Source organism: Cavia porcellus, unplaced genomic scaffold (genome assembly GCF_034190915.1).
Source record: "Cavia porcellus strain 051 isolate PalLab524CR breed Dunkin Hartley unplaced genomic scaffold, mCavPor4.1 scaffold_17, whole genome shotgun sequence".
Lineage (NCBI taxonomy): Eukaryota > Metazoa > Chordata > Mammalia > Rodentia > Caviidae > Cavia > Cavia porcellus.
The window spans coordinates 51,135,883-51,148,723 of NW_026947500.1; the positions used below are offsets into that span (position 1 = coordinate 51,135,883).

The 12,841-nt window shown below is 52.4% G+C and overlaps 2 protein-coding genes across 3 annotated transcripts; one reads left to right on the forward strand and one right to left on the reverse strand.

The window, feature by feature from the left end:
* Positions 1-696: 696 nt before the first annotated feature.
* Positions 697-5,733, reverse strand: Med19 (mediator complex subunit 19). Its single transcript, XM_003464218.5, has 5 exons — positions 5,469-5,733; positions 1,507-1,763; positions 1,313-1,406; positions 1,118-1,212; positions 697-986 (listed from the first exon to the last, which is right to left on the reverse strand). The coding sequence occupies exons 1-5, from the start codon at positions 5,683-5,685 to the stop codon at positions 918-920; spliced, it is 732 nt and encodes a 243-aa protein (XP_003464266.1). The 5' UTR covers positions 5,686-5,733; the 3' UTR covers positions 697-917.
* Positions 5,734-6,066: 333 nt separating this feature from the next.
* Tmx2 (thioredoxin related transmembrane protein 2) lies at positions 6,067-12,630 on the forward strand. Of its 2 annotated transcripts, XM_003464315.5 has the most exons (8): positions 6,075-6,320; positions 10,284-10,344; positions 10,550-10,663; positions 11,062-11,138; positions 11,239-11,345; positions 11,432-11,497; positions 11,598-11,727; positions 12,207-12,630. In XM_003464315.5, exons 1-8 carry the CDS (start codon positions 6,132-6,134, stop codon positions 12,333-12,335), a joined length of 873 nt encoding a protein of 290 aa, XP_003464363.1. In that variant the 5' UTR covers positions 6,075-6,131; the 3' UTR covers positions 12,336-12,630. The 2 variants fall into 2 exon arrangements, with proteins under 2 accessions (XP_023418387.1, XP_003464363.1); XM_023562619.2 differs by lacking the exon at positions 12,207-12,630 and having other exon boundaries at positions 6,067-6,320; positions 11,432-11,486; positions 11,598-11,690.
* The last annotated feature ends 211 nt before the right edge of the window (positions 12,631-12,841 follow it).

Genomic DNA, 12,841 nt, shown 5'->3' on the forward strand with positions numbered 1-12,841 from the left:
TTTCCCCAGCTAGGAGAGGTGCGGAAACCCCCTCTCCCCACCGGGAGAGCGCTTGGCAGATGGACTGCGGTTCTGCTCAGGTCCCCTACCCAGCAAAGAGGTGGTGGCCCTGGTGTGGGGAGGGTGCGCCTGGCTGCAGGAGCTCCAAGTCCTCAATCTGAATGCACGCTCCCACCTGGAGGCCTGGTGAGCCCTGAGGAGGCTGAGGCAAGGCCTGGGTGTGGTGGGGTCCCTGCAGGCTGCTGCCCCTGGCTAGCATTTGTGCCCTGCTGGCTCCAGCCAGGCCAGCCGTTGGTGTTTCCCACTGAAACTGAAAACGTGGAGCAATCAGCCTCCATGCTGCGGGGCCAGACTCAGCAGGTCTGATGGCCCGGAGCACGCAGCAGGCGTCTTCCCTGCTGGAATGTACCACACAACTTTTCCTGAAGCCCCCACCAGACCCCACGGCAGAGCCACTGGTGTCTGCAGGGAGAGGGACCTGGCCCTGGCCCTGCCTTGCCACCTTTTTTAAAAAAATTTTTCTGTGGAACTTTGTGCAGGCCAGCCCAGGTCGCTTATGCCCTGCTGTAGGGGAAGGCGCTTTTCCCCTTAGTACCCCCAGCCCTCTCTAAACCCGTATTTGGAGACAGGGTGCTGAGATCATAGGCTATGCCACCACCCCCACCTAACTTCTTACCAGGCAGATACTGGAGCCAGTTTGATAATTCAACTTTTTTTAGTGAAAAATCCTAACAAGTCAAGTCCTAAAATCAGACAAATTGCACAAAGGAAAGGAAGAGACACAAAACGCTTCCTGGGAGAGGAGGAGGTCCGACAGGAAGTGGCTGGGCAGGTCTGGGTCTGGGTCCGGGTCCTGCCCCGGGGCCGGTGCCACTCCTCCTGTGGGTCCTTGCCTCGCAGGAGGGTCACTCGTCCCGTCAGCGGAGGCTGCTGCTGCTGCTGGCCTGGGAGCTGCCCATGCCGGGGTGGTCGGGGCTGTGCCGGCTCTGGGGCACAAGGAAGGCGGTGTAAAGACCCTGGGTCGGGTCGGGTCAGGAGACCCCGCAGCACCCCTCTCGGGCTAGCACCTGGCACGTGACCAGGAAGCTCCTGGGCTGCAGGCACAGGCCTGCCCTACCTTCTTCTTCTTTTTCTCTTTCTTCTTCCGTTTCCGTTCTGGGTCCTCCTCTTTTTTCTTTTTCTTCTTCTTGTGATCTGAGTCTGAAGGTGTTTCTGCGGGACAGGCAGGGCTGGCACCTGGTGGCCCCGGTTCCTCCCTCCCCCTTTCCCTCCCTCTCCCTCCTGCCTCCTCCTTGGCCCCCAGGCCACACACCTGGGGGCACCGGGTCCTGCGCGCGGCTCTGCTTGTGCTTGTGCTTGTTCTTCTTGGGAGGCTGGATGTGCATGAGGCGGCACTGCTCGGGCAGCTGCAGGACACGGGGCAGGGTGGGGGCACAGGGGATGCTCAGTACACCAGGAGGGATGGGCGGAATAACACCCCACCTACCCTGCGTGGGGGGGACTCACTGGGCCAGTGTGGAGCCGGAAACCGGACAGCATGGTCCCTGTGATGGGGTTAAAGGAGCCGCCCAGGATAGGGGGCTTCTCAATGAGGGAGCGGAGGCTGCTGTTGTCATGGGAACCAGGCAGGTCAATCATCCCAGGCAGGTCGGGCAGGAAGTTGCTCAGCTTCTCTTTGACTTTCTTCCCGCAGAATTTGTTGTAGGCCTGCTCCAGATTGTAGTGTGTGATCAGGTTGGTGCTGCCCGTGAGCTCTGTACCGCCTGCAAGATCAGAGGGTGGAAACAGTGGTCAGTGCCCAGCAGAGAGGCAGCTCACTACCGAGATGCAGGCTGTGCTGCCACCTAAGTGCAGATGCTTTTAAGTGGGAACTGACAGGCTTTCAATTTCTAAAGTAAGAAATATAGCAAAAGTAAACACTGTCTGGGATACAGCTCGGCAGAACAGCGCCTACCTGGCAAGCTCGAGGTCTTGAGTTTGATTCTGGGTACCAAAAACAAAAATGTCAATACAGGTTGACCAACCCTAATCTGAAAATCTGGCATCTAAATGCCATGGAAACACTGAATTCCGCCATAATGCTCAGTTTCAGATTTTAGCTGGGTATAGTATGTACCTCTGTAATCCTAGCTATTCAGGAGGCTGAAGCAGGAGGATAGCAAGTCCAAGGCCACCATGTGCAATTTGGTGAAAGCCTATTTCAAAAGAGAGAAAAGATCTGGGGATGTAGCCCTGGATTCAATCCCCAGAACCATCAAAAAAGCAATACATAAATGTGGATATTAAGCAATTTATCAGGCAAATAGCCTGAAATCCAAAACATTTTTGTATTTATTTATTTATTGTCTTTGAGACAGGGTCTCACTATGCAGTTCAGGCTGACCTTGGGCTCACTTTGTAGCCCAGGCTGGTCTCAAACTTGCAAGGATCTGCCTGCCTTAGCCTCCTGAGTGCTGGGATTACAGGAGTGTGCCACCACACCCGGCTTCCAAAATACTTTTGGTCTCCAGAGTTTTGGATACGGACACTTGAGCTGTGATAACATATAATAAACAAGAACAGACAGCCAGAGTAACAACTATTCTGTACTAAACACTGGCGTGTGCGCTTTTCAGAAAATGTCACGTGAATTCTCTCTGACATCAACAGGATAATGGCACCTCACAGCTCAGCAAAATGACCCAAGGCTCTGGTCCTCAGGGGCCCAGGGAGAAGAAAGGGCTTGTTTTCTGCAGGTTTGCGCCCTCAGGGTCATCTCCTCCGCCTGCCTGCCAGCTGTTCCGGGGTGACAGTCCATTCAAGGCAAAAGGCACTCCAGCGAAAGGCTCCCCAGAGTTTTAATTGTCTGTTTCAACTTTTAGTTCTGTGAAGGTGAGGTACATACCTGGCTCCCAGCCCTGACTCTTGTTTACCAATTCTGGCCGTTCAGAGTTTCTGGGAGGGAATTCCTGATCCTGCTCACATCCCTCACGGCTCTTTTCCTATAGTCCCTGCCACTCACATTCCCAGGTAGTTTCATAACACCGAACTCCTCAGCTCAGAAATCTCCAAGGCTTCCTCCTGGCCCCAGGGGAAAGCTCCCATTTCTGACTGGCACCAAAGCCAGACCACATTTCACTCCAGCTTCTGCTGTGCCACCTACTGAACTCTGGGTCCATCCAAGTGGTGTACATGTCTCTTGGTGTGGAGGGCAGGTTTACTGCTCCATTTAGGAAAATTCTTCCTAACTTTCTGGCTCTGTAAATTCTTCATGATTCTGTTCAGATGACACCTTACTCTTACTATCATCTTGGACAACGCATTTTGAAAACTGTCAGACAAATTTTTAAAATTATTTGCTAGGATACTGGTAACTCCTATATGCAACACATAACCACCAACTGACAAGAGTGGCATTGACAAATATAATTGCTATGCATAAACCACTTTTTTTTTTCTTTTTTGTTTTTATTGGTACCGGGGATCGAACTCACGACTGCCTGCTTGCAAGGCAGGCACTTATGCAGCTGAGCTAAAACTCCCCAGCCTCTAAACCACATTTTATATTCTTAACTAAATACACTTTCAAAGCAAAGACCAATCTTGGAATAGTGATGCATACCTATAATCCCACCATGAGGGAGGCTGAAGCAGGGTAATTACAATTTTTTTTTTGTCTTTTTCCTTTTTATCGGGATTGAACTCACGACTGCCTGCTTGCAAGGCAGGCGCTTATGCCGCTGAGCTAAATCCCCAGCCCCTGGGAATTACAAATTTGAGTCCTGCTGGAACAATTTAGAGAGATCTTTTTTCCTAAATAAATAAAAGGGGGCTAGGAATTTAGCTTAATCAAAGGATAGGCAACCTTGTTATGCCTCAGTTTTTTTCAACTATAAATGGAGATATTCCTACTTCCAGAACTACTGTATGCATTAAACACTATTATACCATTGTGTTGTGCACTTCCAAGTGCTTTTCCAATAGTTGTCACTTCCCTTAAATCATGAAATGAATTTAAGGGAAAAGAAAACTTGGAAAGAATGTGGCATGCTGGCCATGCATGTGATCCGAGCACTCTGGGAGGCTGAGGCAGGAAGATAATAAATTTGAGCCCAGCCTGGGCAACTAAGACCCTGTCCCACACTTAAACACATTCTGGAGACTTAACACATCCAAAACAATCTGACTTCCACCTCCTCAAACTCATTTCATCATTCACAATCTGAAACTCCAAACCACCAAGTATTAAAGCTCAACTCGCACAAATCACCGATTCCTCCTATGTTTATATCCGTTTCTTCATTACTGGCAGCAGACCTGTATCCTACATGCATTCACAGCCAATCATAGCCTCTTCTTTGACTACTGAGCAGTAACTTCTCACGACTGTCCCCATTTTGTGCTTTAGCTGTTTGAATAATTAAAAATGCATAAAATCAATCATTTCCCTCCCATGTTAAGACTGCCTTTGAGTGTGGGCCTAATCTGAATGGCTCCTTGCCGGCAAAGGCCTGTGCCTCCCCACCTGTCTCGCTTTCTGTCCCAACACCCTTGCCTTGTTCTCATCACTGGGGTTGCGCAGGACTTCTGTCCAGCAGTCTCCAGGCTTTTCTCCCATCCAGACTCCTGATACAGAGAGTATCTCTCCCTCCTGTCTGTATGTTCCCAGCCATTTGTCCACACCCAACTGACTCAAACGTCCACTGCGAGACAGTTCTGTGGTCACTTTATAAAGTCGTTCTATACTCTGAATTATTTACTGTTACTCCTTGTACTGGTAACCACTATCTAATGTTCCCTTGTTTACATTTTACCTCCTCTGCTGATTTGCAAACTTCCAAAGGTAAGGGTCTTATCAATCTTGTTCACAGTATAACTCCAGCGTTCCTGTTCTTTTGCGGCATCGAGGATGGAACCCACAGCCTTCACTGAGCTACATCCACAGCCCTTTTGGTGTTTCCTATTTTAAGACAAAGCATTGCTAAATCTCTAAGTTGCCCGTGGTGGACTCGAACCTCCTGCCTCTGCTTCTCAAGTGCTAGAATTACAGGTGTGCTCTCCCAGGTCTTTTTCCAAATATTTTTTTGGAAAAAAAAAAAAGATTTGGTTCAATTTTTAGCCCCACCTTACCTCTGAACAGATGAATCATCGATTCCCTGAAAAGACAGCTTGCGTCACGCCAACAAATTTGTGGCACACTGGAAACTAAAACTTTAGGTTCAAACTCAACCCCTGGATCACATTTTTTTTAAAGAAGCCACACAGTGACAGGATCTGAATTTAAAACCAAAGACTTCCCCAGAGACGCCCACCTACCCACTCCAATACGTCCTTATCTTCAAGCTAACCGGCAGTGACTCCTGACAATCCTCTTAGAAGTACAGGAGCTGGTTACGTGTTGCCTAGGTTACCTCGCACCTCATGGTAGCCACGCCCATCACTCCTAGCTCTGATCCGATTGGCTGGCTTCCGCAAGGCTCAGTACTCACCTGGTAGTTCCCTCATTAGGTAGAAGGGGCCACAGCCGGCCGCTGACTTGTCTGCACCTGGAGGAGCCGTGGCCGCGGTAGGGGGCGCGGCCGTGCCGGGTCCCCCGCCCGGAGGAGGCGGAGGCGGAGGTGGAGGCTTTCCTGGTCCGAAACTGAGTGCTGTTGGGGGCGGTGGTGGGTCAGTTTGAGCTCCGAACAGCGCGGTGAAATTCTCCATCGTCCCAGCGGCCCGGAGCTGCTTGTGTGTAGGGCGTTAGTGATTTTCATTGGGCAATCCTTTGACTGGGTGCCGCCCCCTTCCTGTAGGGACCTCAGGTCATTGGATACCTCGGGCACGCCTAATTTCTTCCGGCGACTACTTCCGTCGCTCTTTGAGAACGTTCAGGAAGTTCTAGCTGACCTTATTAAACTCGTCTCTCATAGGGTCTCGTCAAAGCTACATCTTCAATTAAATGACTTAGGTTACAAAAGCGACAGCTATTGTGACCAATGAAGTTTTGCATCTCTCTTTCAGTGCGGGCCTAATGTAACGTCCAATCAAAGATCTACTTCTGGGCCCAAAGGCCGTGCCTTCGAGTTTTGGCCCAATAACATCTCGGGGTATGGGGGCGGGGCCGGGCCTATTGAGACTGCAGAGCGGCGGGCGCCGCGAGGGCCGGAAAGATGGCGGTCCTCGCCCCTCTGATTGCTTTGGTGTACTCGGTGCCGCGGTTGTCACGATGGCTGGCCCGGCCTTATTGCCTCCTGTCAGCGCTGCTCTCTGCCGCCTTCCTACTCGTGAGGAAACTGCCGCCCCTCTGCAACGGTCTACCCACCCAGCGCGAAGACGGCAACCCGTGCGACTTTGACTGGGTGAGCGCCCCCTGTCTCTGCCGTCGGCGACCTTGACGGTCCCTGCGCGCAGGTGCGGCCGGGCCGGGGCTCCGGGCGACTTAAAGTGCAGGGCGCCCGCCGTCAGCGAGCTCTGGTGTTCGGAGGAGAGAACACCGATCCAGGGTCGTAGCTCCTGCGGACTACTAGGCCGTCTGGTCTTGAGCCCATCCCTGCGCTTCTGGGGCTAGAATCAGCCTTCTCCAGCTGAACCGCATCCCCTGCCTTTTTAAAAAAAAATTTTGAGGGGGCTGGGGATTTAGCTCAGAGGCATAAGCGCCTGCCTGCCTTGCAAGCAGGCAGTCTTGAGTTCGATCCCCGGTACCGATAAAAAGGAGAAAGACAAAAAAAAAAAAAAAAAAAAAAAAAAGAAAAGAAATTTTGAGACAGGGTCTCGCTAAGTTGCCTGGTTTAAGATGAAACTTGAAAGCGTCCTGCCTCAGCCTTCCGGAATGCTGGGATGACACAGGCTACGTGTACTTACATCTCATCTTCGTGCTAAGCGACAGTCCTGCATCTGCACAGCACTTTACAGTGCCGCTTATTACGTAATGCCCCCAGGAGCCAGGCGGCGAGGTCGGTAGTGCCCCCATCTTCAGCACAGTAGCTGCACACACTGTCGTACTTACTCATTTCCAGAATCTACAGTCTCCTAACCACTGTGCAGGATGCTGGGGATGCAAAGCTGAGTCACATATTGAGATACATTTTTTAAAAAAGGCTAAAAATACATTGTAAACAAATCCACCTTGCCCAGCTCAGCGCCCAGGCCTGGAAACCCACTACTGCAGTGTCTGAGGCAGGAAAATCCCAAGGGAAGCCTAGGCATTTTAGTGTAATCCTACCTCAAAGTACAGAGGACTGAGGCTGTAGCTCAGTGGTGGAGCACTGTGGGTTCAGTCCCCAGTTATGGAAAGAATGAAGTCAGTCAGTCTGAAACCATGCCTTGGCGGGAGGGCTAAGAGGGGCACACAATGAAGCAGTTCCCTAGGATTGCTGTCCTTTTCAGGCACCCAGAATGAGTCTCGACTTTTACCAGAACGTATTCTCTTAGCTTTTCTTGGCTCCTCCTCTCTTGCCACTGCTAGCCTTTTCCAGACAGTATTATTTGTTAGCTAAAAGGTAGCCATGCTATTTCAAGAGATTCTCTGTCACAGTAAAGATGAGACTCGAAAGTATACATGAATAGTAATAAAGATTTTAATAAATGTAGGAGACCTTTTACAGAATTAATTTCTCCATTAGACCCCCTCTCCCCTCCAGTACTGGTGGTGGAACCCATGGCCTTGTGTATGCCAGGGAAGAACTTGTATGCCAGGGAAGACATGTGATCCTTCTGCCTCAGCCTCCCAAGTGGAAAGCTGCTGCTTGTGCCTCAGTGTGAAGGTTTCAGGCCATGACTGGTTGGCCCTGAGCCTCAGGCTAGTGGTTAGGTGGCTCCTCAGCAGGAAGCTGGAGCACAGAAAGCAAGAGCAAGGAGGGGCCAGAGTCCCACAGTGGACCCCAGGGTGTTCTGTCTGCCCAAGAGGCTGTACCTCTTGGCTCTATCTTGGAGGCCAAGCCGTGTAAAGCCCTTGAAGGACATTTAGGACTTACATTCTGTGCCAGGCACAGTGGTGTGCACCTATTGTTCCAGCTCCTGAGGAGGCCACAGTGGGCAGATACCTTCAGCCCTGGAGTTCAAGACCAGGCTGGGCAACATAGTGAGACCCCCGGCTCCAAAATAAACAGTATCTAGGAGGCTGAGGCATGAGGATCATGCATTCAGGGACTGCATGGGTACATAGCGAGACCATCTCAAAAAACCAGAAACACAAGAAGAGTAGATGGTACACACCTGTAACCCTAGAACTTGGGAGACTGAGGCAGGGAGACTGCCAAGTTTGAGGCCAGCCTGAAACTAGTCAGCTCGGCTTTGTCCCATGCCTGGACTCCCTACTGCAGAGAGGCAGCAGGTGGCCTGTGGGCTACTACACACTACACACTGCACGCATCTGGCCTATCCTGGTTCCTCATTGGCCCAGCAAGCAGGAGCTGAGGCCTGTCTAGCTGTGGCCTTTAGGGAGGACCTGAATCCAGTCTAGGGTCTGTCTAGCTTGTCTATGCTTTGAGAATGCAGGCCCTCAACCTGCATTTGGCCTGCCAATTGTCATTGTCTTCCCATGAGGGTCTCACCCAGGGCCCACAAGCATGTTTTACTGCTGAACTGTACCCCAACCTTGAGGCTCCTGAATTCAGACCCCAACAGCTGTGTTAATGAAAATCCTTCCTCATTTTTACATCAGTTGTTGACCTTCACTCCCATTGTGCATATTTTCACCTGAAGTTTTTATTGCAGATTAAAGCTCAAATTCTGATTATTTCTAGTTTTGTCTGAAATAACAATGCTCCCCTCCATTATAAACAGGATGTAGAAAAGACAGGAACAGTGGTACAGGCCTGTAATCTTAGAATCCTCGGAGACTGAGGCAGGAGGATTGCAAGTAAGAGCCCAGCCTGGACAGAGACACTGTCTCGGAATAAAATTTTCTAAGGCTGGGAACAATGGTGCATGCCTGTAATCCCAGTACTCAGGAGGCTGAAGCAAGATCACCACAGGTTTGAGGCCAGGTAGCAAGACCCTGTCTCAAAGGAAGAATTTTTTTTTTTTAAAGGACTGGGAGCGCTGGGGATTTAGTTCAGCGGCATAAGCACCTGCCTTGCAAGTGCACAGTCATGAGTTTGATCCCCAGTACCCCCCAAAAAAGGGCTGGGGTGTCGCTCACTACAGAGTACCACAAAATGAATAAGTAAAAGAAGGAAGGAAGGAAATCCTTTGAGAGTCCAGTCTGTATTCAGTCCAGTCTATCCGGAGGTTTTGCTCAAATGGTCCTTATTCTGTGTGTGTGTGTGTGTGTGTGTGTGTGTGTGTGTGTGTGTTTTTCCTTTTTTTATCAGTACCAGGGATTGAACTCATGACTGCCTGCTTGCAAGGCAGGCGTTTATGCCGCTGAGCTAAATCCCCAGCCCCAAATGGTCCTTATTCTTACAGCCTTTACTCTTTAAAACCCTGTTGGTTTTTTTTGTCTCACTTGCTGGCTATCTTACACTATAAAAGATAGAACTGTGTGCCAAGGGTTGAAAAGGCTTTCAGGAGTTCTTATAGCCTTTTCGGTTCTCAGATTATGCTAGAAGTATGTGCATTATTATTCTAAGTATGGGGTGGAAGAAACAGTTTCATTTAAGCAGAGCCACACAAATGCAACAGCCAGATCCTGGTTTTTGTTTTGTTTTGAGAGATAAGGTTTCCCTGTGCAGTTTTGGTTGGCCTTAATTTCTTATTCTTCTGCCTCACAGGCATTAGGTACTGTGGGAAAATGTAGGACACAGATGTAAACTCAGCACTGTGTAGGCAGAGACAGGAGGACTGCAAGTTCAAATCCAGTCTGGGCTACATAGTGAAACCATGTCTTGAGAAACCAGCACCAAAAAATCAAAACCAGATCCACTTGGGAGGCCGAGGCAGAAGAATAATCTTGATGAGTTTGAAGCCAGCCTGGGCCACACAGTGAGTTCAAAGTCAGCTTAAACTGCACAGTGAGACCCTGTCTCAAACAAAACAAAACAAAAAAACTGAACAAAAGGCTCCCAAGCACTCAGCATTTTTTTTTTACTGGCTTTTTTGAGACAGGGTCTTACTGTGCAGTTCAGGTTGGCCTTGAGCTCACTTTGTAGCTATGGCTAGTCTCGAACTTGCAATGACCTTCCTGCCTCGGCTTCCCCAGTGCTGGGTGCACTCAGCTCTTCCGACTGGCGTTTTTCCCACCATCACTCAGCTGAGTCCAGGTTTCTGCTTTTCACTTTTAATCTGGTTTTTGAGACAGGGTCTCCTGTGGAGCCATGTGGCCTGTGCTGACCATAGCCTTCTGCCCAGGCTGCTCACAGCCCCCCTGTGCTTTGTTGCAGAGGGAGGTGGAGATCCTCATGTTCCTCAGTGCCATTGTGATGATGAAGAACCGTAGGTCCAGTGAGTGCAGCCTGGATGTGGGCTGGGAGCTCCCAGGTCGCCCTTCCTGTTTTCCTCCGTGACCTGAGATGAGCTGTTATGCCAAGGCTGAACCTGACCTTGCACCCTGTCCCCACCTTGTCCCCTTTCCCAGACTCTGGGAGGAGGGGTGGTCCGGGCTGCTGCAGGAGTGGCCAGCCAGGCTGACCACCACCGTGTGTTTCAGTCACCGTGGAGCAGCACGTGGGCAACATCTTCATGTTCAGCAAGGTGGCCAATGCCATCCTGTTCTTTCGCCTGGACATCCGCATGGGGCTGCTGTACCTCACACTGTGCATAGGTGAATCATCATCACCCCCCCCCCCCACTCCACGTGCCTTCCTCCTCGGCCCCTACTGAGGTGCCGTGTAGCTCAAAGACAAAACCTAGGTGGGCTGTGTTTTAAGAGGAAGAGACAGTGCCAGCTGGGGTGGTGCAAAGCTGAAATCCCAGCACTCTGGAAGGCTGAGGCAGGAAGATCACAAGTTCAGGCGCAGCCTAAGTAACTTAGTGAGGCCCTGTCTGAAACTAAGCAATAAAGAGGGGCTGGGGAAGCGGCTTAGTGTGAAGGCACTGGGTTTGCTCCCTGGTACAGCAAGGGAAAAAGGAAAGGACCGCCAAGGTTGCCTTGTGTGGCACTGGAAGCGAGTACCTTGTGCAGACGCAGGGCACGTCCCCACGGCTCTGTTCTGTGTCTAGTGTTCCTGATGACCTGCAAGCCCCCACTGTACCTGGGCCCTGAGTACATCAAGTACTTCAACGACAAGACCATTGATGTGAGTGTTCTTTGTAACCTGGGTCCCTGGGGCTGCTGTGGGGAGAGGACTGGGGCTGGGGCGTGGTGGGATCCTACCCACTGTGTCCTTCTGGTGGCAGGAGGAGCTGGAGCGGGACAGGAGGGTCACCTGGCTGGTGGAGTTCTTTGCCAACTGGTCCAGTGACTGCCAGTCGTTTGCTCCCATCTATGCGGACCTCTCCCTCAAGTGAGCAGTGCCCAAGGTCTCTGCCAGCCCTTCCCCTCCTGCCCGCCCCTTTTGTTTTGGGGATGTTAAGCTGCCCATTCTCCCAGGTACAACTGCCCAGGGCTGAGTTTCGGGAAGGTGGATGTGGGCCGCTACACGGACGTCAGCACACGGTAGGCAGCCTTGGCCGGGTCCGGTCGGGCCGCGCGCCAGGCACCGCAGAGCCCTTGCATGACGGGCACATCCTCGCTGAGCCCCTCCTCCGGCCCACAGGTACAGGGTGAGCACGTCACCCCTCACCAAGCAGCTGCCTACGCTCATCCTGTTCCAAGGCGGCAAGGAGGTCATGCGGCGGCCGCAGATTGACAAGAAAGGGCGTGCTGTCTCCTGGACCTTCTCTGAGGTGCTGGGTTTAGGGACTGCGGGGTATGGGGGACCCCTCCAATCTGAACAGGGGCTATGACACCAGCTCTGGCCCTGGTCAGAGCTGGGAGGGGTCACAGGCTGGGCCCTGCACTTCTGGGCTTCGGCTGGAGCTGAACCCCTTAGAACCAGGTCTCCACCACCCCAGGGTGGTCAGTGTGGGGGTCAGAGCCGGGCTAGCGCCTAGGACGGTCCTGCGAGCTTGCACGGACTTGCTAAAAACCAGCCTAGTTAGGTTTGGCTTTGCCTCTTGGCTCCTTTCCTAGACGCCCAAATACGCACGCCGGTTACCCAGCGTCAGGGGGGCTGTGGCTGGAGAACTGTTGGCCGGCGGAAGTCCAGTTTCTTCATAGAACCAGAGCGTAAACAGGCTGGGTGCTGGGGTGCTGGGCAGAGGCTGCGGCTCAGTCCTCAGGGCTGCAGGAGGAGCCTCCCGACGTGCTGTTCTCTTTGGTGCAGGAGAACGTGATCCGCGAATTCAACCTGAACGAGCTGTACCAGCGGGCTAGGAAGGTGGCCAGGGCTGGCGACAGCACAGTTGAACAGCGGCCCTCGGGCCCAGAGGGGGAAGATAAGAAAGTCAAATAGGACCCCGTCAGCGTCCAGTGCCCGGCGCCCCCTCGAGGCATGAGCTGGCCCGGCCCTGGGGCTGCGCGAGTGGGGACCTCGTGAATTGGACGCAGGCTCGGGCCGGAGTTGCGGTCTCCTCCCGGCACTGGGGCGCTTGGCCCTTCTATCCGGGGCTGCTTTCGCTGGAAAACGGTCTAATGGAGCCGGGCAGCAGGGCGCCCGTCCCGGGAGACGCAGACACTTGAAGCCTCCTGCATCGGGGAGGCGGCAGGGAGACCCCGCGTTGTGCAATAAAGACACCCGCTCCTCTCGAGTGCTTGTCTCTCTGGCCTCAAAGCGTCCACCCGCTCTCGGTGCTGTCGGGTCCTACTGCGCCGGAAGGGTGCCCTGGAAGCTTGGGCCCCGCCCCCGGAAGTGGCTTCACCCCGGGAGTTATGGTCCCGCCTCCGGAAGTTATGGTTCTGCCTCCGGAAGTTTGAGCCACGCGCTTGCCTGAAGGGTCGCCCGCAGACCACGCCGTGCTG

Coding starts and splice junctions, on each gene's coding strand:
- Med19 (XM_003464218.5), bottom strand. CDS start 5,685: ATGGAGAATTTCACCGCGCTGTTCGGAGCTCAAACTGACCCACCACCG. Junction 1,764..5,468: donor CCTAATGAGGGAACTACCAG/GTGAGTACTGAG, acceptor CTGATCTTGCAG/GCGGTACAGAGCTCACGGGC. Junction 1,213..1,312: donor GCAGGACCCGGTGCCCCCAG/GTGTGTGGCCTG, acceptor CCTGTCCCGCAG/AAACACCTTCAGACTCAGAT.
- Tmx2 (XM_003464315.5), top strand. CDS start 6,132: ATGGCGGTCCTCGCCCCTCTGATTGCTTTGGTGTACTCGGTGCCGCGG. Junction 10,345..10,549: donor GATGAAGAACCGTAGGTCCA/GTGAGTGCAGCC, acceptor CGTGTGTTTCAG/TCACCGTGGAGCAGCACGTG. Junction 11,346..11,431: donor TATGCGGACCTCTCCCTCAA/GTGAGCAGTGCC, acceptor CCATTCTCCCAG/GTACAACTGCCCAGGGCTGA.